At 45.5% G+C, this 23992-nt stretch overlaps 1 protein-coding gene across 1 annotated transcript in view; it reads left to right on the forward strand.

The window, feature by feature from the left end:
- The window catches only part of STAC (SH3 and cysteine rich domain), a 475170-nt gene that overhangs the window by 394587 nt on the left and 56591 nt on the right, over positions 1-23992 (forward strand). The window contains exon 8 of the mRNA XM_063922611.1: positions 871-953. Coding sequence (XP_063778681.1) covers positions 871-953 — 83 coding nt within the window. The remainder of the gene's footprint in view (positions 1-870; positions 954-23992) is intronic.

Consider the following 23992-nt stretch of genomic DNA (forward strand, 5'->3'; position numbering starts at 1 on the left):
CATCGTTATGCTTAATCTGCGACTTTATACCAATTCCTTGCTACAAAACATTCTAATCCTAATTACCTAGCACAGGGTCTACTACGCTTGAGCGGCTGTCGGGTTCCCGGCACACAGCATACCTGCGCCAGGATACCGACCGCCGGAATACCGGCAGCGGGGCGAGTGCAAAAGAGCCCCTTGCTGGCTCGCTGCGCGTGCCTTGCTGCAGGCACAGTGGTGCGTTATGTACGCCACGCTATTTATTCTCCCTCCAGGAGTGTCGTGGACACCCCAAAGGGGAAAATAGTTGTCTGTATCCCAGCGGTCGGGATCCCGGCGCAGGTATGCTAAGCGCTGGGATCCTGACAGCCAGGATATCGAGTGCCACCCCCTGCATGGATGGGTCGCTCCGTTCATATGTGACTTTTGTCTTTTCCCTAGATTATGTACTTTTTTCTCCATTGTGCCACTTTTCCTCAGTCTTACAACTTAATTTATTTATACTGTACTAGGTATTTAGGATTAGTGCTTTAGCATTGCAAAGTCCATGGTGCGCTAAATGGGGCTATTTGACACGGTTTCAGAGTGTATATGGACACATCTGTAAGTTCAGTAGCTAGTCATGTAAATTATAATGTAGAAACTAAAGCAATAAAAAAAGGAATAATTTGAAAATTTGTAGAAACATTCATATGTCTGCATTATTAATACACACAATGAAACTACTATGTATTGTTTCTGATTTTTTTTTTGCAGTGCTAACCTTTTGGCACATGTTTCTTTATAAAAACAAATCTATAATGTCATAACCATTTGAAAACATTTTAAGTACCTACAGTATAGTATGTACAATTTTTGTATGATGTATATGTTTTATTTTTTCTGCAGGTAACTCTATATAAGGATACAGTAGACAATTTTGTTGCCTTGTACAAATTTGTACCACAAGAACATGAAGACTTGGCAATGAGGTAAAACACTTTCCCTAAAATATCACTTCAAAAGATCCACCGAGCTGGACATGTCTGGCAATTTTCTTTGTAACAGTATTTGTCAGTTACTATTTATGTTGGCACCAGTAGCTTTGTGCATGCTGTGAGCTGCAAGACGGGTACAAAGGCACTTAAAACTGTTTCTACTGTACTGTAATATACAGGATAATCAGTGGCGGAACTAGCGAGCGGTGGGCCCAGGTGCGACAAAATGCTTTGAGCCCCCCCCCCATCCCATCCAAGTCCACCCCCTCACCCCTGGAGAGGATCTGGTGAGGGGGACCTGCTCAGGGCCAGAGAAATGGATACCTAGCAACAGTGCCGTAACTAGACATTTTAGCACTGTGTGCAAGAAACGGCATCGGAGCCCCACCCCTGCATGCAAAACAGGGGCAGTGCGCGCCGCAGGCGCACGCAAAAATACATAGTGGTCTGGCTTCGTGGGGAAGGGGTGTGGCCACAAAATAATACCAATTAATAAAACGGTGCACAGTAGTCTCCATTATTCAAATTACGCCGCAGAGTGGCACCACTACACCAGGTAGAGACCCTTTTACACCTTACGGCAGACAGATTCCTCTTTTTACACATTACAGCAGACAGCGTCCCCTTTTTACACATTACGGCAGACAGCGTCCCCCTATTTACACATAACGGCAGACAGCATGCCCTTGTTACACATAGCGGCAGACAGCGTGCCCTTGTTACACATAGCGGCAGACAGCGTACACTTTTTACACATAGCGGCAGACAGCGTACACTTTTTACACATTACAGCAGACAGCGTCCCCTTTTTACACATTACGGCAAACAGCGTCCCCCTTTTTACACATAACGGCAGACAGCGTGCCCTTTTTACACATAGCGGCAGACAGCGTGCACTTTTTACACATAACGGCAGACAGCGTGCCCTTGTTACACATAGCGTCAGACAGCGTACATTTTTACACACAACGGCAGACAGCGTGCCCTTGTTAAACATAGCGGCAGACAGCGTGCACTTTTTACACATAACGGCAGACAGCGTGCACTTTTTACACATAACGGCAGACAGCGTCCCCTTTTTACACATTATGGCAGACAGTGTGCCCTTGTTACACATTACGGCAGACAGCGTCCCCCTTTTTACACATTACGGCAGGCAGATTCCCCCTTTTTACACATTGCGGCAGACAGCGTCCCCTTTTTACACATCACGGCAGACAGATTCCCCCTTTTTACATATCACGTCAGGCAGATTCCCCCTTTTTACACATCACGTCAGGCAGATCCCCCCTTTTTACACATTGCGGCAGGCAGATTCCCCCTTTTTACACATTGCGGCAAAGATTCCCCCTTTTTACACATCACGTCAGGCAGATTCCCCCTTTTTACACATTACGTCAGGCAGATTCCCCCTTTTTACACATTATGTCAGGCAGATTCCCCCTTTTTACACATTACGTCAGGCAGATTCCCCCTTTTTACACATTATGTCAGGCAGATTCCCCCTTTTTACACATTGCGGCAGCCAGAGTCCCCCTTTTTACACATTGCGGCAAAGATTCCCCCTTTTTACACATTACGGTAGGCAGATTCCCCCTTTTTACACATTGTGGCAGGCAGATTCCCCCTTATTACACCTTGCGGCAAAGATTCCCCCTTTTTACACATTGCGGCAGGCAAATTCCCCCTTTTTACACATTGCGACAGGCAGATTCCCCCTTTTTACACATTGCGGCAGACAGTCCCCCTTTTTGCACATGGAAAGAAAGAAAGACAGAAAGAAAGAAAGAAAGAAAGAAAGAAAGAAAGAAAGAAAGAAAGAAAGAAAGAAAGAAAGAAAGAAAGAAAGAAAGAAAGAAAGAATTATACTTACCCTCTCCGCTGGCTCAGGCTCCTCGGTGCAGCTTCTGACAGATCACGATTCCCGGGCAGGAGAGAAGGAGGAGGAGGGAGGTGGAGGAGGGAGACGCAGCAGCGCTGTGTTATTGATGGAGGCGCTGCTGCTGCTGTTCCTTTGCTTCACTATAGGATGTTCTCAGAAGACAGCCTATAGTGAAGCAGAGGGACAGCAGCAGCAGCACCTCAACCAGTAGCAAAGCGCTGCTGCGGCTCCCTCCTCCACCTCCCTCCTCCTCCTTCTCCCCCGTACCGCTGCGCTCCTCTCCTCTCTGTCCGGGCGGCTGTGTGCAGCACACAGCGGCATGTAATGAGTCAGTTTGACTCATTACATGCTTTGGGCCCCTGTACACTGTGGTGGGCCCCAGTGCAACGCACTGGTTGCACTGGCGGTAGTTCCGCCTCTGAGGATAATGTTCCCACAATGCAAACTACAGTATAGTGATATTAGAAGCCACTGTGGCTTCTGATACATTAAAAGGGGTTATGTGACCGGTGGTCAGTATCACTAGAGTGGGAATAGAACCTGTGATGAGCGCAGGGGCTTGTTGCGCTCATCCCCCCCAGATCGTCCATATTGGCCTGCACGCACAAGCGACAGGGCACCAGTGATGAGCAAGCGCAGGGCCACACAATGTTCATCGCTGGTGCCTCCACACTGAATGATATGAACGGTATCTCATTCATTAATGAACGCAATTGTTCATATCTTTCAGTATTATCGCCCAGTGTGTAGGGCCCATTACAGTATACGTTGTAGAAATCTGAAGATAGCTGTTGACAACCATAAATGATACTTAATGATCACTATACACTATATCATACACCTGAAAGACACCGATCAGTTTACCTAGATCACACCTATATATAGGCTTACCATTCTATCCCTTTAAACTGGGACACTCATGAATTAAACAGGTTTTGTTGCCGATTAAAAGTGACATGCAGGCTTGCAGTCAACCAGCCACAGAACCTGTGTAATTCATAAGTGTCCCTATTTAAAGGGATAGTATGGTAAGCCTACCTATATCACACACCTGACACGAGCTAATTTACTATACACAGGTCACACTGATGTCATGCATGTGAAACATACTGATCACTTGATAATGTCAATTATTATCTTTAAACATGAAGCTATATACTAATACCGTGGAGCCGTTATCGCCACTAGACCACGTGCACGTGCTATGCACTTAGTACGCTATTTGCGTACAGAGTCCCGCACGTGGTACGCACTTGGCGTATACACGCTGCGCTGAGTGTACGGATTACACACAGCGGGCGCACACACAGTTGATAACCTTTACCTTGCTAATAAAACACAGTGAGAATATACTTATACTCTAAACCTTTAGACAAATACTGTAATGTTGTAACGCTTAAAAACCTTAACAATGTGTATGCTGTTTGAGCAATTGAGACGCTAAGAAAAGCCCTTTGCAGTAAACAGTGAAAACACAAGACCTGGTTTGGATTTACAAACCACAGCAGCTCTAACACCGCCGTGGATGGTTTAGAGAAAAAGGGAAACACAATACAAGTTATACACTACAAACTAACATGGAAATCTAAACAGAATAACAGAGAATAATACATGTACAATAGCGAACAATCGCAAACAAGAGCGAACAGAATGAGAACACAATGGGAACAAATGGCGAACAAAATGGATAACAAAATGGCTACAGAGAATAATACATACGTGGGGATGATTCGCATGGGCGACCTGGATCCAGTCCGCAGCATTCAGGGAGAAAGCCTTCAGAGAGAGTGAGTCTGGCCAGGCAATGGTGGTCTTTATATAGCACAACATACACTCACAATACAATGGTACCTTGTATCTCATTGTTCATTGGACACAGGGATGTGTCTCCACATTATAGCAAAAGTCATAGGTGGATTTGAACAGGTGGGCTGTGTCTTTTCCCAACTGCTCTGGTGGGAGGAATCCTCAGGATTCCCGCCGCATGTGTAATTTACAGCAAATACAGTTAATGTTTATAAACTACATTTGTACATAACTATATGCAGGAGCGAGCGATCCTTTCCTAACTAGCATCGGAATGTTACTCTTAAAATACCCTACAGCTGGATACTAGACACCACCTTTCAACCTTTGTCTGACTCTTCCTATCATGTAAAGAGGAATCTCTCTGTCCAGGAACAGTTTAAACTAAACATACTTGCTGACATTGTCTAGGGGAATATTTACTACAAAACACACTATATGGGTTAAATATGCTACGATCGAGTCGCACGCTAGACGCTTACAAACTCTACCATAAATGCGCATACCACGCGCGTGATCGCTGGAGCGATCTTATGCAAATTGCAGATATGTGCATGCACGGCAGAGTGTGCGCACGCGCAGCGGGCATGTGCATGAGGGGTTACTACAAGGCATATGCATCAGGATATTTTTCGACTTTGACAGTCCACCCTTTGGCAGTCAACAATAACTGCCACTATCTAAACAATTTAAGCAGAAAAATACATAATACCGTGAAACACCTATATATGATTGGGTGTGGGGAGGAGAGGAGAAGGTGGGAAATGTATGACCTAGTGGGATAGTAAAAGCATGTATGTATGAAATTCATGTCTGAGGGGTCATGTATCATCGTGCCGTACAAGCTTCGAGGTATTGCGAAGTATACATTGAATCCTTCTTATCCCGTATTAAGGGTCTGTAAGTGGGCTAACAAACTCTACCAAGCTCTTTTCGGCTTTTAGTTCCAACAAATGGGGTGCACATTAGTTGATGATACATGAAGGGGGAAAATATGTGAGTGCTAATATATGTACCTATATTACCTGTCGACTATGTGTGTCACTACCTGAAGATCGTAGAGATGAAGATAAGAAACATGTGTTATAAATGCATTCATATGATAACGTATGTGATTGTCCTTGGATGTCTGTTGAAGTCTTGTTGTTGTCTTGTCCGGATTGCTGTATCTTTGCTGTAAGTGGCAAGCAAAGTTTTTCAAGTGTCCATAGAAAGTTAAAGTCTCTAAAAGTTCATCAAATGTCTGTGAAAAAGTTCATCAATGGTCTTGTAGGAATGTGCATCAAAATCTTCTTCCGGGTGGATGTCTTTTTACCTTGGAGGAAAACAAAGGAGAAACGGGTGAAAGAAACGGACCGTGGAATCACATTTTATCACAGCATTGTCTCGATTGATGGGTCATAAATTAAACCAGTTGTTGTAACAATGCCCTCGCTCCTTAAACTCATCAATTTGGTACTGCGCTTGCAATTCATTAAAATCCGAACACATCTAAATATCAAACCAATCATTATGACAACTCCCAGGATACATAAGAGAAATTTCCCTACATTAACGATAACATTTTGAGCCCATTTTCCTAAACCTGAGAACCAATTGGGTTCAACCATGAAACCCAGCCGGTCGGTTCATTACTCACAGCAGTAAGGGTAAGGTTGTGTCTCCTTCGGAACTCCCACTTCAATTGCAAGATATCGTCCATCTTTTGATCTATGACCTCGGTTGGGTCATTGGTGCTGTTTGTGATATATGTACAGCACTTCACACCATACTGAGTTGTTAGGGCGACACAAGACCCGCCTGTCACCGCTGTGATGTAATTGAGAACCATCCTGTGCTGGATCAGTTCCGTTTTGTAAGCTTGCAATTCTCTCCCAGTATACCTGAAGGTGTCATCATACATCTCGGTGATATTGTCTATCAGGTTCGCTAGCGCAGTTATATACCTAAAATTTATAACTCCTCTGGCGGTACGGGTGATATCTAGCGTGAGTAGGAATTGAATCCCGGTGGATTCGTGGATCAAATCAGAGGCTGCGTGCTCTGTCCTATCTATAAGGTGTCTCTTTACAATGTGTTCGTAATGGGTGTGAGTGTAAGAAGCTTGAGCATTGCGGTGAACGTCTTTCATTTTATCATGGGTAATGGTTATTACTTCTGGCAACACTCTTCCAATGTAACACAATCCCTCTGAGTTTGGGGCAAGCCACTTATACGCCTTCCTCCCACATATGAAATATGCATCATCGGGGAGGACATATGGGACAGAATATGACATCACCATATTACAAACCTTCCAGGTGAAAAATCCTATCCCTAACTCTCTCATTTGTCTAGTACACGTATCAGGTTGTATGATATGCGCACAGTATCCTGGTGATACTTCTCCAACTCGCATGGTCCTACTTCCTAGAGTGTACCTATACTGGTAATATCTCCCACCGTTGGCTATTTGGCGTATAAGCTCTGAGTCTACGGGCATTCTATCGGCTCTGTGTGAGAATGTCATGGTTTGGTTGTTCCATGTCACTTCCCAATTTCCCGGCTTTCGGGGATTGGAAATGTTAAAACATATTAAGGACCTATCCACATGATATTGGTGGAGCTTCAAACTAGGAGGCTTAGAAATATTAAATTTCTTGTCCACCGGTCTCCCACCCTTTAATTCAAGTACCTCATCTATCGTTAAAGCGTATGGCACTAGTCCTGACTTGCTCTGACCTTGAGGTACTTGTGAGCACACCCAGCATTCCGTTTGGTTTAAAACCTTACCCACTAATGAGTGATAGTCACTCAATGGATGACGGTCCATGTTGATATTAAGGCTGGACTGACATCTCTGGATGCACCCGTCCTCAACTATGTTTTCACAATTCCTACAGATACAATTTTCGTCAGCTAACAATCCTTCACAATATCTCCTAGTGTCATGACTACCAGATCGTTTTCTGATACTCGCCTTTGCTCGGTGATTGTGTTGCTCTTGGAATTCTACGAATCCATCCTTGTCATCAGAACCCATTCCAGATCCTTTCTCGACCTCTCTGGTACTCTCACCAAAACAGACTGCTCTGGCCGACAACAGGGTCAACAGGAAAACACGGAATGCAGTCTCTTGGGGCAAGTCCATCTTGCAGGAGGAGAAAGAAAGAGTGGTAATGGGGGAAAAGAAAATACTTAGGAGGGAAAGAAAATTGTTACGATAATTGTCCTCTAGTCTTGTTGTTCTTCTTGCTCAGATGCCGTCTCAACAGTGCTGCCTCTCAGTCTTCCCAAAACGAACACTTCAGTGATACGATATTCTTTCTGAATCAGCGATCTTTCTGTAAGGAGCATAAATCTTGCATTACCATTTGTTTAACTGTTGTGTGACATACCATCCGTAGAACATGAAAGAACAAAAAAGAGAGAGAATAATAGAAAAAGAGAAACATTTTCAGATTTCCGTTCACCATCAGGCTGTCACACCAACATGTCTATCGGTATCTCTGCACAGTCTCCCCCACCAGTATTTCCACCCTCTGTGCGTGGCCAAGCACAATGATGCTGGTAAGATATACTGGGGTTGGGCAGACCTCTGAAAAGACCAAATAGACATGTGACGTTTGAGCTGTAGTTCTGCTGGTGAACGTCAGAGATGAAGAGGAAACATTTAAAGATAAATCACAGAGTTTACCTGGCCGCCCTTGTGTCTACAAGGAATGACCTACCAATTACACCGACTGTAACCTCAGGCTTACTATCAAGGCTAACAATCAACTTCACAGGCTGCAGACTATAGGTGCGGCCCAAAATTTTTCCTATATGATCCCTGATTACAATTACGTGTGTTATACAGTGTGTCATAACTTTGCTCGTGTTCTTGTCTAGGAGGTCTGACTTTATGTGGGCTGTTACAGTTGCTGGCATAATGCCCTTCCCTTTTACACAGATAACAAACCCTTGGCTTCCTCCATGTGCCAGGGGCTGGGGGTTTTGGTCGATTTGATGCCTCTTCTAGTGCTTGGATGCTCATCACCATCAACCGCTCTCCCTGTGCTTCCCTGGTTCTTTGGATATTATGGTCATGTTCGATAGCGGACTCTCTTAATGCAGCCACCGAGATACCTCTCCAGTTAGGTTGAATGGTCTGTACCCTTGTTCTCAACACTTCTTTTAAACCTTCCATTAATACGGACACCGCTACCTCTCTATGATGTACACTTTCCTCAATGTCCGCGATCCCAGTGTATCTAGCCATTTCCTCTAATGCTCGATGGAAATAATCAGAAGCAGTTTCACCTTCTTTTTGTCTAATGGAGAAAATTTTGTTCCACTTGACAACAGTTGGGAAATATACTCCTAATTGCAGGTTGATCTGTTTAACATTTTCCTGTTTGTACTCTTCAGTGAGAGGTTTCTCTTCATCTAACTTACAATCAGAAATGAATTTTAAAGGGTCAATAGTAGAGGGCAAACATGCCCGCAGTACTGTCCGCCAATCTTTGTTAGTGGGTTCGGCGGCGTTACCTAGTTCTTTAATAAACCTTTGACATGCGGCTAGATCTCTCCTTGGATCGGGAAATTCAGACATAATTGTCCTCAATTCTGTCCGGGACCAGGGACAATGCATAGCAATGTCTCTGACGGGAGTGATTCCCTGAGCGTCAGTCCTCCCATTGGGGACTGTGATCACCCTGACAGGATTTAGTTCAATTACACCATCTTGTGTTGACTCTACAATGTGAGGTGCAATTGTCTGTGCATAATGTACAATACCGTACTTACCTGTGGACACGACCTCACCTGACCCTCCGTTAGGGGGCTTTACTACTGCCTTTACCGATTGGGCCGTGCCCACCTGGGTGTCTTCTATGGTGGCTGCTGAAAAAAATGCCGACATCGTGCTGGGCTCACTTTCTTGCTTGTAATCCTGAGGGAAGTTTAACATGGGGTGCAACTTGCACGGGTTAGAATTTGTATATTTATCAGTTTTACTCCTATCGTCATTAACACATTTATTACATTTATTAAGTGCACTATTATCATCATATCCCAGTATGCCATTCTCTGTAGCCATTGTCTCTCCAGTTGCCATCAGTTTCCTGCTAGGGTTGGAACCAGCTGTGTAAGCTAATTCCCTCTATATATCACTCTCTCGTTGCCATAAATGTAAACAGTTTGTGTGTCTGATCCTTTGTTTTTGGGACTTTAACAGACAGATCCTAAGCCTTAGATTATGTAATACCTCCGAGTCAAAACTACCTATCCCAGGAAATGGTGCTTTATCCCCCACAGTCATTCGTGTCCAGGGCTGTTTCTAGACAATTTGGCTCCCAGTGCGAGATTTGATGAAAATGCGCCCCCCCCCCCCCCCTTTGCTATAAAAAAAAAAAAAAACTGCGTCCCCCTCCCCCCATATAGCTATAAAAAGAAAATGCATGCGCTCGCCGAAGGCGCGCGCACTCCCGGCAAGGGTGTGTGGCCTGATTAAAATGGGTGTGGTCTCATTAAAGTGGGCATGGCCTCATCTGATATCATCACGCCCACCACAGGGGAAAAAAAATAAAAATAAAAAGTCCCCATTTTACACATTACAGCAGGCAAGTGTCCCAATTTAAACACAGTGCGGCAGGCAGGCATCCCAATTTAAACACAGTGCGGCAGGCAGGCAGGCGTCCCCATTTTACACAGCGCGGCAGGCAAGTGTCCCCATTTTACACAGCGCGGCAGGCAGGTGCCCCCATTTTACACAGTACGGCAGGCAGGTGCCCCCATTTTACACAGTACGCAGGCAGGTGCCCCCGTTTTACACAGTACGCAGGCAGGTGCCCCCATTTTACACAGTACGCAGGCAGGTGCCCCCATTTTTCACAGTGCGGCAGGCAGGTGCCCCCATTTTACACAGTACGGCAGGCAGGTGCCCCCATTTTACACAGTGCGGCAGGCAGGTTGCCCCCATTTTACACAGTACGGCAGGCAGGTGCCCCCATTTTACATAGTGCGGCAGGCAGGTGCCCCATTTTACACAGTACGGCAGGCAGGTGCCCCCATTTTTCACAGTGCGGCAGACAGGTGTCCCCATTTTACACAGTGCGGCAGACAGGTGTCCCCATTTTACACAGTGCAGCAGACAGGTATCCCCATTTTATATAGTGCGGCAGACAGGTATCCCCATTTTATATAGTGCGGCAGGCAGGTATCCCCATTTTATATAGTGCGGCAGGCAGGTATCCCCATTTTATATAGTGCGGCAGGCAGGTATCCCCATTTTATATAGTGCGGCAGACAGGTATCCCCATTTTATATAGTGCGGCAGACAGGTATCCCCATTTTATATAGTGCGGCAGGCAGGTATCCCCATTTTATATAGTGCGGCAGACAGGTATCCCCATTTTATATAGTGCGGCAGGCAGGTATCCCCATTTTATATAGTGCGGCAGACAGGTATCCCCATTTTATATAGTGCGTCAGGCAGGTATCCCCATTTTATATAGTGCGGCAGACAGGTATCCCCATTTTATATAGTGCGGCAGGCAGGTATCCCCATTTTATATAGTGCGGCAGACAGGTATCCCCATTTTATATAGTGCGGCAGGCAGGTATCCCCATTTTATATAGTGCGGCAGGCAGGTATCCCCATTTTATATAGTGCGGCAGACAGGTATCCCCATTTTATATAGTGCGGCAGACAGGTATCCCCATTTTATATAGTGCGGCAGACAGGTATCCACATTTTATATAGTGCGGCAGACAGGTATCCCCATTTTATATAGTGCGGCAGACAGGTATCCCCATTTTTCACAGTGCGGCATGCAGGTGTCAAGTGGGGGGGAAGGAAGAGGGAGAGAGATTATACTTACATGTTCCCGCTCTTCAGGTCCGGCCGCCTCACGTCCGCCGGCCGCCTCCTCCTTCCACGCTTATCTTCTCTCCTCCCTCTTCCCGAGCGCTCCTGCTCGGGGGGCGGAGTTTCGCGGAATGTCACGACGCAAACGCGTCATTCCGCGAAACTCCGCCCCCCGAGCAGGAGCGCTCGGGAAGAGGGAGGAGAGGAGAAAAAGTCCCACGAAGTGCCGCGGCGGGCGCTCCGTGCGGTTGCACGGCTCGCCCGCCGCTAGAAACGGCACTGTTCGTGTCCATTCGTCACAAAAGGTCTCAGTGTGGGGACCATACTTCCCCCACATTACTAACCGAGCTGACCCCGGGGTCTGAACTCTGCAGTCTGAACCCTGACTGCTAAACGTCCCTGTGTTGTGCACTTGGCTTCCATTGTGGACCTTTTTAACACAGAAAAACTTCCTAAAATGCACCAAACACAGTAGTCTACGGTGGAAATCCTTAAAGCTCTTCCACTGAACTTCTTCTGCTCCGGGTATCCCCGGTCCGCCTTCTAGCAGACTCGTGTAGCCGTTGCAGGCCCTACCTCTATTTTACACAAATCACGCTTGCATGTGCTCACTACAACGCATATGAGGATAAGATTTACGCACGAATATGCAACCTCATATCATGTTGCATCAATTGTTTACACATACAACCGTGCGGTCCAATCGTACCACTTATAGACACTTGTTATCTATAAATGGTAGGATCATTGGAGTCTCCCTACTGTGCTCCACAACAGCCGGAGCGTAATACCACGAAAACTTTTATCACACTCCGTCGCACGTCTACACCTGGACCGTGCTCGCACGTTTTCACCTAGACCGTGCTTCACCAAGCTTCACCAAGATCACCAAGACCATCAAGCCCACCAAGCGGGGTTCAATACACTCATACCTTTTTCAGCCCACACTATCATTCTATAGTTTTCTGATCAGAAAAATAATTTCCTGTTAACTGATAGCTTCCCCCAGAGGTAATGCAGAAAAAAAGTGTTTTTAAACTAAATATTGGATACTGATCAATTTGTGCTATTATCGCGTGGCTACCGTCTCGCCTAAACTAAAACAATGCTATTGTGTGATTTGTATGTAGTGGGCGTACCTGTACGCACGTTGCGTAATATACGCCACGTGTGTAGGCCTTTGCGTTGCGTACGCAGTCCCGCACGCTGTCTGGGACACGTGTACAAAGGCCGGATACGTCCGCAGTAATACAAATAACACACTTCTATAAATGTAAACGATATTCAACTATAATCGCTTAATCACACCACACAGTATCTCCTGTATAAGCCTTTATAACTGGGCCAGGCTGCGTGTGTGTTTTACATGTACTCCCTTAAATATTAATTTATTTTTAACTAAATAGCAACAAATTTCTCAGCACAGGTCAAAATGTATCTAATAATCAATGCTAATGGCAACAAGCGAATAGATATGCAGAGTACACAAATAAAATACAGGTGTGTGCGTGTTTTGCGTGTGTTGCGTGCGCAATTTGCACCAAACAGAAATTTCACAGAGAAAAAAAAAACACAATAGCTTTACGTTCTTACCTTCCGGATCCGGATCCCACCAGCATCCCTACAAACCAAGCGGAGCAGACGCTTATCTAATCAGCATTACTGTATCCCCGACCACCAAACGGCTAACAAGGGATACTACCTTCCCGTTCTTTGCTGATAGATAAAAGTCTGCCTTGTCCTGCTAGGCTGCGGATATGAGGAGGACCGGACGAGCCCTCAATTGATAATGTCAATTATTATCTTTAAACATGAAGCTATATACTAATACCGTGTAGCCGTTATGGCCACTAGACCACGTGCACGTGCTACGCACTTTGTACGCTATTTGCGTACAGAGTCCCGCACGTGGTACGCACTTGGCGTACACACGCTGTGCTGAGTGTACGGATTACAAACAGCGGGCGCACACACAGTTGATAACCTTTACCTTGCTAATAAAACACAGTGAGAATATACTTATTGTCAGGTCCGGGTGTTTTTGTGAATCCGTTAACCCGGGACCAACCACAGGTGTAGGTGCTGGGATATGAAGAAAGCAGGGCGGACGAAGAAAGTTCAGTTTCATATATTTATTGAAAATAACAATTCAGTAAAGTGGTAAATGGCAAGTTATTAATCACCATAATATACTGACGTATTGCATGAATAATAGAAATAATATGCAGGATATATCTTAAAGAAAAAATAAAAGAAATGTTCATGGAATTGCGTTTAAAACAGGCTGGAGAATAAATGTTGAATTGTCCAAATATAAACAAGCTTTGATGCTGAACTGTAGAATGTGTTTAACTGGGTAATGCAGACATGAAGAAGTAACTGTGAGGATTTGTAATGAAGTTTTGAGAGGTAACTGAGAGACTGTGAAGAATTATCCTTGTAATGGCAACATAGAAAGTAAAAGTACTAAATTGGGTTACTTGCGAGTTCCGGAGATCACTGTGAGACTGTAGCAGATGATATAAGTGATGAACGGGTTAAATGCAGAGCAGAACAAACGAACAGCTGAAGTTAGTGGAATCCTCCAAACTCTGTATGGTTGAAAGCAGGCAGACAGGGTTTCCTCATGCAAGACTCTGGGAATCCAATTGTTACCAGTAGATGCGTGATTAACTGACAGCACAGCGGGGAGCCGGTGGATCTTTAGCAGTGAAGGCTGCAGACGGACCTCTGGGAACGGAGGCGATATCTGGACCACGGGAATCACACAGAAATGCACGGAGAGAGCTCAGAGCTAGAGCACAGCGTTGATACAACAAAGCACTGGCCCAGAGTAACATAATCCCAGCCTACTTAAAGGCAGCACAAGCACGGGATTGGCTTACACCTGCCCACAGGTGTTTTCACAAGTGCTCTGTATTACCTATTTGGTCTCCAACATGGCCACCTCCTATACAGCAGACACATTGCAGTGCCTTAGGCCATTTGGTCCCCGCACTCCCAGTTCCCAGACTCTACATTACCTGTGCCACTGATCACGCCGCGTCCCCACACGGGCGCACAGCACCACGAGCAACCGCACTGGCAACGGATGAACCCCAGAACCCGCAAAGGTGAGAGACCGGTTCGTGACAGTACCCCCTCTTCTACGGGTGGTCTCCGAACACCTTTGAACCTTATCAGGATTTTTGGAGAAGTATTTCTGTACCAGTCTTGGAGCATGAACATCTTCAGAGAAAACCCAGGATCTCTCCTCCGGACCGTAACCCTTCCAGTCGACCAAAAACTGTAAACGTCCATATCGGGAACGTGAGTCTACAATCTCTTTAACTTCAAATTCCTCATCCTGCACAGAGTCAACTTTAGGAGATTTGGACTGGGTAGTACGAAACTTATTGAGAATCAAAGGCTTCAATAAAGATGTATGAAAGGCGTTAGGAATTCTCAAAGATGGTGGCAACTTGACTTTGTATGACACAGGATTGAGTACCTTTACAATGGGAAATGGACCAATAAACTTGGGAGCAAATTTCTTAGAAGGAACTTTGAACCTGAGATTGCGCGTAGAAATCCAAACTTGGTCCCCCACCTTGTAATTCGGTACAGCTTTACGTTTTCTATCTGCGATTTATAACGAGCGGAAGTTTTGACCAACGACTTACGCACACAACTCCAGATTCTAGATAGACGTTGAAGTTCTTGATCTGCTGCTGGAACCTCTAGGGCTGGCAATGGATGGAACTCTGGCACACGAGGATGAAAGCCGAAGTTAATATAAAAGGGCGTAGATTCTGAAGATGAATGGAAGAGATTATTATGAGCAAATTCTGCCAATGGAAGGTAGTCAACCCAGTCATCCTGTGAGGACGATATATATAGCCGGAGAAATGTTTCAAGGTCTTGGTTGACTCTCTCAGTTTGTCCATCTGTCTGAGGATGATATGCAGAAGAAAAATTCAACTTGACATTTAAAGATGAACAAAGCGACCTCCAAAACTTGGCTACAAACTGTGTTCCCCGATCAGAGATGATCTCTCGAGGAAGGCCATGCAACTTGAAGATTTCAGAGATGAACAATCTGGCTAGTAAAGGGGCAGATGGTAACCCAGTTAATGGAATGAAATGTGCCATTTTCGAAAATCGATCCACTATCACCCAAATGGTATTTCGCCCTTTTGATGGAGGTAGATCGGTCACGAAATCCATTGAGATATGAGTCCATGGTTGTTTGGGTATGGATAATGGATGTAATAAACCTGGTGGAGAACTTCTTGGACTCGTATGTTGGGCACATTTAGGACATGCTGCTATAAACTCTTGGACATCGGCTTTGAGACGTGGCCACCAATAAGACTGTTGAATAAATTTGAGAGTCTTTAGAACCCCAGGATGACCCATGAAGGAAGAGGAGTGAGCCCAGGTAAGCAGCCGTTTACGAAGATTTGTGGCGACAAAGGTCTTGCCAGGCGGAGGAACTGGAGAGGTACGAGTCATTAAAAAGGACGTAGGATTCACAATGGCTTGATTCGTGGTAGCATCATTTGATTCAGAAGAAGCAAAGGACCGAGAAAGGGCATCTGCCTTTTTGTTCTGAAACCCTGGTCGATAGGTGAGCTTGAAATTGAATCGTGTGAAGAAAAGCGCCCATCTAGCTTGTCGTGGATTCAAGCACTGAGCTGACTGCAGATATAGAAGATTCTTATGATCAGTATAAACTGTAATGCGATGTTGTGCTCCTTCTAGAAGGTATCTCCACTCCTCAAATGCCAACTTGATGGCAAGTAATTCTTGCTCACCGATTGCATAATTACGTTCTGCCGGGAGGAACTTACGGGAGAAATATCCGCAGGGATGGACCTTTTTATCTTCAAAGACTTGTGACAACACAGCTCCTACTGCTTCTGTAGATGCATCCACCTCTAGTAGAAAGGGACGATTCAAATCAGGCTGTCGAAGAATGGGTGCTGACCCAAAGGCTTGCTTTAAATCAGAGAAGGCTTTGATTGCTTCAGAAGACCAGTTCGTAGGATTTGCTCCCTTGCGAGTTAGGGCTGTGATGGGAGCAGCTAACGAAGAATAATTCTTAATGAATCTCCTATAGAAATTAGCAAAGCCAAGAAATCGCTGAATCCCCTTGAGAGTTGTAGGAGTGGACCAATCTCGGATAGCTTGTACCTTACCGGGATCCATACATAGCTCTGATCCAGAAATGATGTAACCAAGGAACGGTATGGAAGATACTTCAAAGGTGCACTTCTCTAACTTACAATAAAGTTGATTTTTCCTCAAACGTGTCAGTACCTCTTTAACTTGGTGACGATGAGACTTTAGATCTTTAGAGAATATTAGGATATCATCCAGGTATACTACTAGACACTTGTAGAGAAGATCACGAAAAAGTTCATTCACATAGCTTTGAAAAACTGCAGGTGCATTACAAAGACCAAAAGGCATTACAAGGTATTCGTAATGCCCATCCCGGGTATTAAAAGCAGTCTTCCACTCATCCCCTGCCCGGATGCGGATTAAATTGTAGGCCCCTCGGAGATCCAATTTTGTAAACACAGTAGCTCCCTTTACCCGATTAAATAATTCTGGAATTAAGGGTAATGGGTACTTGTTTTTCACAGTGATCTCATTGAGTCCACGGTAATCTATGCATGGTCGTAACCCACCGTCCTTCTTCTTAACGAAAAAGAATCCGGCTCCTGCAGGTGAAGAAGATGGTCTGATAAATCCTTTGGTTAGATTTTCCTGTATATAATCAGACATAGCTTGCGTCTCTAGGATGGATAGTGGATAAATTCGTCCCCTAGGAGGGGTTTTACCCGGAACCAGGACGATTGGGCAGTCCCATTCGCGATGAGGAGCTAGAGAGTCTGCTGCTTGTTTACTGAACACATCCACAAAGGATTGATACACCAGAGGTAGGTCGGGAAGGCTAATTGACCGGAGAGGTACAATTAAGGCTAAACAGTCCTTGGTACAAGATTTACCCCACGAAAGGACTTCCATGGTTTGCCAATTAAGTTGAGGATTATGTTTCTGCAGCCAAGGTAAACCAAGTATCACATCTTGAGAGGCTTTGGGAATCACGTAGAAGGAGGTGTATTCGGAATGGAGCACACCAACTTTCATCTTGAGACATACGGTTCGATGAGTAATTATACCATCTGGAATTCGACTTCCATCCACTGCTGTAACAGCAACTGCTGCTTCCAGAGGCATGGTTTGAACTTTAAACCGTAAGACAAAGGCTGAGGAAATGAAGTTCTCGGCTGCCCCGGAATCTAGGAGAGCTGAAACTTTCACTGTAGAACTTGGAACTTCTAATTGAATAGACAAGGTCGGCTCTTCCCCAGAACGTGATTCTAAAGTAACTCCTAGCTTAACCTCTCTTGAATAAGCTAGGAGAGAGAGTTTCCCAGTCGGAGTTTGCAGAATTTAACTAAATGTTCGGAGGACCCACAGTACATGCAGAGGTTACCCTGTCGACGACGAAGTCGTTCCTCCTCTGTGAGGCGAGAGCGCCCAATCTGCATAGGTTCTTCTGTCGTTACCGGAGACTGTGATGAAGAATCTTGTCGAGGCCTAGGATGATAACGTGGACTGGATCGCTCTGCCCTGGATTTCTCTAAACTTCGCTCCCTGTAGCGTAGGTCAAGTTTGTTACAGAGAGAAATCAATTCATCCAGTTTAGTTGGCACATCCCGGATAGTTAAATCATCCTTGATTCTCTCTGAAAGTCCATTCCAAAACGCGGCGATCAGGGCCTCCTCATTCCAGTTTAACTCTGAAGACAACGTGCGAAACTGAATAATATATTGACTGACAGGACGTAAACCTTGACGTAGACGGAGAATCTCCAAAGATGCTGAGGTGGTCCTGCCTGGTTCGTCAAAGATTCTCCAGAAGGATGATACGAACTCCTTGTAATTAGAGAGGATAGGATCACCTCTTTCCCATAATGGTGATGCCCACTCCAGAGCCTGACCGGAGAGGAGGGCAATAATATATGCAACCTTAGAACGAGCTGATGGGAAACTGGCGGACAACAGTTCGAACTGGATCTTGCATTGATTCAGGAATCCTCTGCAAAGTTTTGGAGTTCCGTCAAACTTACTCGGAGAGGGTAACTGCAAGCGGGACGTAGGCAGCGTCACAGGAGAAGCTGTAGTGGTAACTGGGACAACCGGAGTTGGAATCTGGACTTGAGACATTTTAATAGCCGTATGAAGAGTCACTAAACGGTCTGCCATAGTTTGCATAAACTGCACTATTTGTGTCTGTATAGACTCCTGGTTTTCCAGACGGGAAAGGATATCTGACGTAGCACCGCCTCCTGCGAATTGGTCACTTGACGGATCCATGTGGCCAGTGCTTACTGTCAGGTCCGGGTGTTTTTGTGAATCCGTTAACCCGGGACCAACCACAGGTGTAGGTGCTGGGATATGAAGAAAGCAGGGAGGACGAAGAAAGTTCCGTTTCATATATTTATTGAAAATAACAATTCAGTAAAGTGGTAAATGGCAAGTTATTAATCACCATAATATACTGACGTATTGCATGAATAAAAGAAATAATATGCAGGATATATCTTAAAGAAAAAATAAAAGAAATGTTCATGGAATTGCGTTTAAAACAGGCTGGAGAATAAATGTTGAATTGTCCAAATATAAACAAGCTTTGATGCTGAACTGTAGAATGTGTTTAACTGGGTAATGCAGACATGAAGAAATAACTGTGAGGATTTGTAATGAAGTTTTGAGAGGTAACTGAGAGACTGTGAAGAATTATCCTTGTAATGGCAACATAGAAAGTAAAAGTACTAAATTGGGTTACTTGCGAGTTCCGGAGATCACTGTGAGACTGTAGCAGATGATATAAGTGATGAACGGGTTAAATGCAGAGCAGAACAAACGAACAGCTGAAGTTAGTGGAATCCTCCAAACTCTGTATGGTTGAAAGCAGGCAGACAGGGTTTCCTCATGCAAGACTCTGGGAATCCAATTGTTACCAATAGATGCGTGATTAACTGACAGCACAGCGGGGAGAAGGTAGATCTTTAGCAGTGAAGGCTGCAGACGGACCTCTGGGAACTGAGGCGATATCTGGACCACGGGAATCACACAGGAATGCACGGAGAGGGCTCAGAGCTAGAGCACAGCGTTGATACAACAAAGCACTGGCCCAGAGTAACATAATCCCAGCCTACTTAAAGGCAGCACAAGCACGGGATTGGCTTACACCTGCCCACAGGTGTTTTCACAAGTGCTCTGTATTACCTATTTGGTCTCCAACATGGCCACCTCCTATACAGCAGACACATCGCAGTGCCTTAGGCCATTTGGTCCCCGCACTCCCAGTTCCCAGACTCTGCATTACCTGTGCCACTGATCACGCCGCGTCCCCACACGGGCGCACAGCACCGCGAGCAACCGCACTGGCAACGGATGAACCCCAGAACCCGCAAAGGTGAGAGACCGGTTCGTGACACTTATACTCTAAACCTTTAGACAAATACTGTAATGTTGTAACGCTTAAAAACCTTAACAAGGTGTATGCTGTTTGAGCAATTGAGACGCTAAGAAAAGCCCTTTGCAGTAAACAGTGAAAACACAAGACCTGGTTTGGATTTAAAAACCACAGCAGCTCTAACACCGCCGTGGATGGTTTAGAGAAAAAGGGAAACACAATACAAGTTATACACTACAAACTAACATGGAAATCTAAACAGAATAACAGAGGATAATACATGTACAATAGCGAACAATCGCAAACAAGAGCGAACAGAATGAGATCACAATGGGAACAAATGGCGAACAAAATGGATAACAAAATGGCTACAGAGAATAATACATAGGTGGGGATGATTCGCATGCGCGACCTGGATCCAGTCCTCAGCATTCAGGGAGAAAGCCTTCAGAGAGAGTGAGTCTGGCCAGGCAATGGTGGTCTTTATATAGCACAACATACATTCACAATACAATGGTACTTTGTATCTCATTGTTCATTGGACACAGGGATGTGTCTCCACATAATAGTAAAGGTCATAGGTGGATTTGAACAGGTGGGCTGTGTCTTTCCCCAACTGCTCTGGTGGGAGGTATCCTCAGGATTCCCGCCGCATGTGTAATTTACAGCAAATACAGTTAATGTTTATAAACTACATTTGTACATAACTATACGCAGGAGCGAGCGATCCTTTCCTAACTAGCATCGGAATGTTACTCTTAAAATACCCTACAGCTGGATACTAGACACCACCTTTCAACCTTTGTCTGACCCTTCCTATCATGTAAAGAGGAATCTCTCTGTCCAGGAACAGTTTAAACTAAACATACTTGCTGACATTGTCTAGCGGAATATTTACTACAAAACACACTATGGGGTAAATTTACTAAGATTCGTGTTTTCCCGTTTGAGGTCAAAGTTCAATCACGAATGACATCGAAAGTGTAAATATGCAACTTTTTGAATTGATTACGACTAATTTACTAAGCTGCCGTATTCTGCATTTTCGGGTTTTCCGATGTCGATGTCATTCGGTTTTTTTGGCAGTGTTTTACGTGAGTGACTTGTAAAACACTGCCGACTTTAATACAATGAATCTCGGCCGGATCTGAGAGATCCGTGCTGGGCTTCATTGTGCACTTTGTTTAAAAAATAAATAAAGTTTAAATGTAAGAAAAAAATTGCGTGGGGTCCCCCCTCCTAAGGCAAACCAGCCTCGGGCTCTTTGAGCCGATCCTGGTTGCAGAAATATGGGAAAAAATGGACAGGGGTTCCCCCATATTTAAGCAACCAGCATCGGGCTCTGCGCCTGGTCCTGGTTCCAAAAATACGGGGGACAAAAAGAGTAGGGGTCCCCCGTATTTTTGAAACCAGCACCGGGCTCCACTAGCTGGACAGATAATGCCACAGCCGGGGGTCACTTTTATACAGTGCCTTGCGGCCGTGGCATCAAATATCCAACTAGTCACCCCTGGCCGGGGTACCCTGGGGGAGTGGGGACCCCTTCAATCAAGGGGTCCCCCCCCCCCAGCCACCTAAGGGCCAGGGGTGAAGCCCGAGGCTGTCCCCCCCATCCAATGGGCTGCGGATGGGGGGCTGATAGCCTTTGTGATAAGTGATCGATATTGTTTTTAGTAGCAGTACTACAAGGCCCAGCAAGCCTCCCCCGCAAGCTGGTACTTGGAGAACCACAAGTACCAGCATGCGGCGGAAAAATGGGCCCGCTGGTACCTGTAGTACTACTACTAAAAAAATACCCCAATAAAGACATTACACACACACCTTGAAAGTATAACTTTAATACATCCATCCACACCTCCATATACACATACTTACCTTATGTTCCCACGCAGGTCGGTCCTCTTCTCCAGTAGAATCCATGGTGTACCTGTAGAAAAAATTATACTCACATAATCCAGTGTCTTAGGCTCCTCGATAAATCCTTTTGTAATCCACGTACTTGAAAAAATAAAAAAACGGATACCCGACCACGAACTGAAAGGGGACCCATGTTTTCTCATGGGCCCCCTTTCCCCGAATGCCAGAAACCCACTCTGACTGATGTCTAAGTGGGTTTCTTCAGCCAATCAGGGAGCGCCACGTTGTAGCACCCTCCTGATCGGCTGTGTGCTCCTGTAGTGTATGACAGGCGGCACACGGCAGTGTTACAATGTAGCGCCTATGCGCTCCATTGTAACCAATGGTGGGAACTTTCAGGTCAGCGGTTGACCGAAAGTGACCTCACCACTGACCTGAAAGTTCCCACCATTGGTTACAATGGAGCGCATAGGCGCTACATTGTAACACTGCCGTGTGCCGCCTGTCATACACTACAGGAGCACACAGCCGATCAGGAGGGTGCCACAACGTGGCGCTCCCTGATTGGCTGAGGAAACCCACTTAGACATCAGTCAGAGTGGGTTTCTGGCATTCGGGGAAAGGGGGCCCATGTGAAAACATGGGTCCCCTTTCAGTTCGTGGTCGGGTATCCGTTTTTTTATTTTTTCAAGTACGTGGATTACAAAAGGATTTACCGAGGAGCCTAAAACACTGGATTATGTGAGTATAATTTTTTCTACAGGTACACCATGGATTCCACTGGAGAAGAGGACCGACCTGCGTGGGAACATAAGGTAAGTATGTGTATATGGAGGTGTGGATGGATGTATTAAAGTTATACTTTCAAGGTGTGTGTGTAATGTCTTTATTGGGGTATTTTTTTAGTAGTAGTACTACAGGTACCAGCGGGCCCATTTTTCCACCGCATGCTGGTACTTGTGGTTCTCCAAGTACCAGCTTGCGGGGGAGGCTTGCTGGGCCTTGTAGTACTGCTACTAAAAACAATATCAATTACTTATCACAAAGGCTATCAGCCCCCCATCCGCAGCCCATTGGATGGGGGGGACAGCCTCGGGCTTCACCCCTGGCCCTTGGGTGGCTGGGGGGGGGGACCCCTTGATTGAAGGGGTCCCCACTCCCCCAGGGTACCCCGGCCAGGGGTGACTAGTTGGATATTTGATGCCACGGCCGCAAGGCACTGTATAAAAGTGACCCCCGGCTGTGGCATTATCTGTCCAGCTAGTGGAGCCCGGTGCTGGTTTCAAAAATACGGGGGACCCCTACTCTTTTTGTCCCCCGTATTTTTGGAACCAGGACCAGGCGCAGAGCCCGATGCTGGTTGCTTAAATATGGGGGAACCCCTGTCCATTTTTTTCCCATATTTCTGCAACCAGGATCGGCTCAAAGAGCCCGAGGCTGGTTTGCCTTAGGAGGGGGGACCCCACGCAATTTTTTTTCTGAAAATTTAGAACATTTCCCCCCCCCTTCCCACTGAAAAACATGCACGGATCTCATGGATCCGTGCATGCCTATACAATAGAAAAAAAGCAGGTCTGTTTTTTTTTAGCACTTTTTCACGATTTGTATTTTATCACGGCAGTGTTTGGCTATTGTCTGCAGTGTTTGTGTTTTGCACTTTTTAGTAAATTCCCGATTTCTAGCAAATTGCAGGCGTATTTGACCGATGGTGTATTGATTCGTGATTTTTTCCTAGGACTTCCAAAATATTACGAATGCCCTCATCACTGCCGTGATTTTTGCTTAGTAAATTACCGAGATGACACTTTGATGAAAAAACGGCATCTCGGTCAAAATCGGGACCTTAGTAAATATACCCCTATATGGGTAAAATATGCTACGATCGAGTCGCACGCTAGACGCTTACAAACTCTACCGTAATTGCGCATACCACGCACGTGATCGCCGGAGCGATCTTACGCAAATTGCGGATATGTGCACGCACGGCAGAGTGTGCGCACGCGCAGCGGGCATGTGCATGAGGGGTTAGTACAAGGCATATGCATTAGGATATTTTTCGACTTTGACACACTATACACAGATCACACTTATATCCACCCACCTGTATTCCTCCCAACTTCTATTTAGGCTGATGCGGGACGTGCTGCACCAGAGGCGCGGCCACGTCCAAAAAGAGAGCAAAGT

Source organism: Pseudophryne corroboree, chromosome 5, assembly GCF_028390025.1.
Source record: "Pseudophryne corroboree isolate aPseCor3 chromosome 5, aPseCor3.hap2, whole genome shotgun sequence".
Taxonomy (NCBI): Eukaryota; Metazoa; Chordata; class Amphibia; order Anura; family Myobatrachidae; genus Pseudophryne; species Pseudophryne corroboree.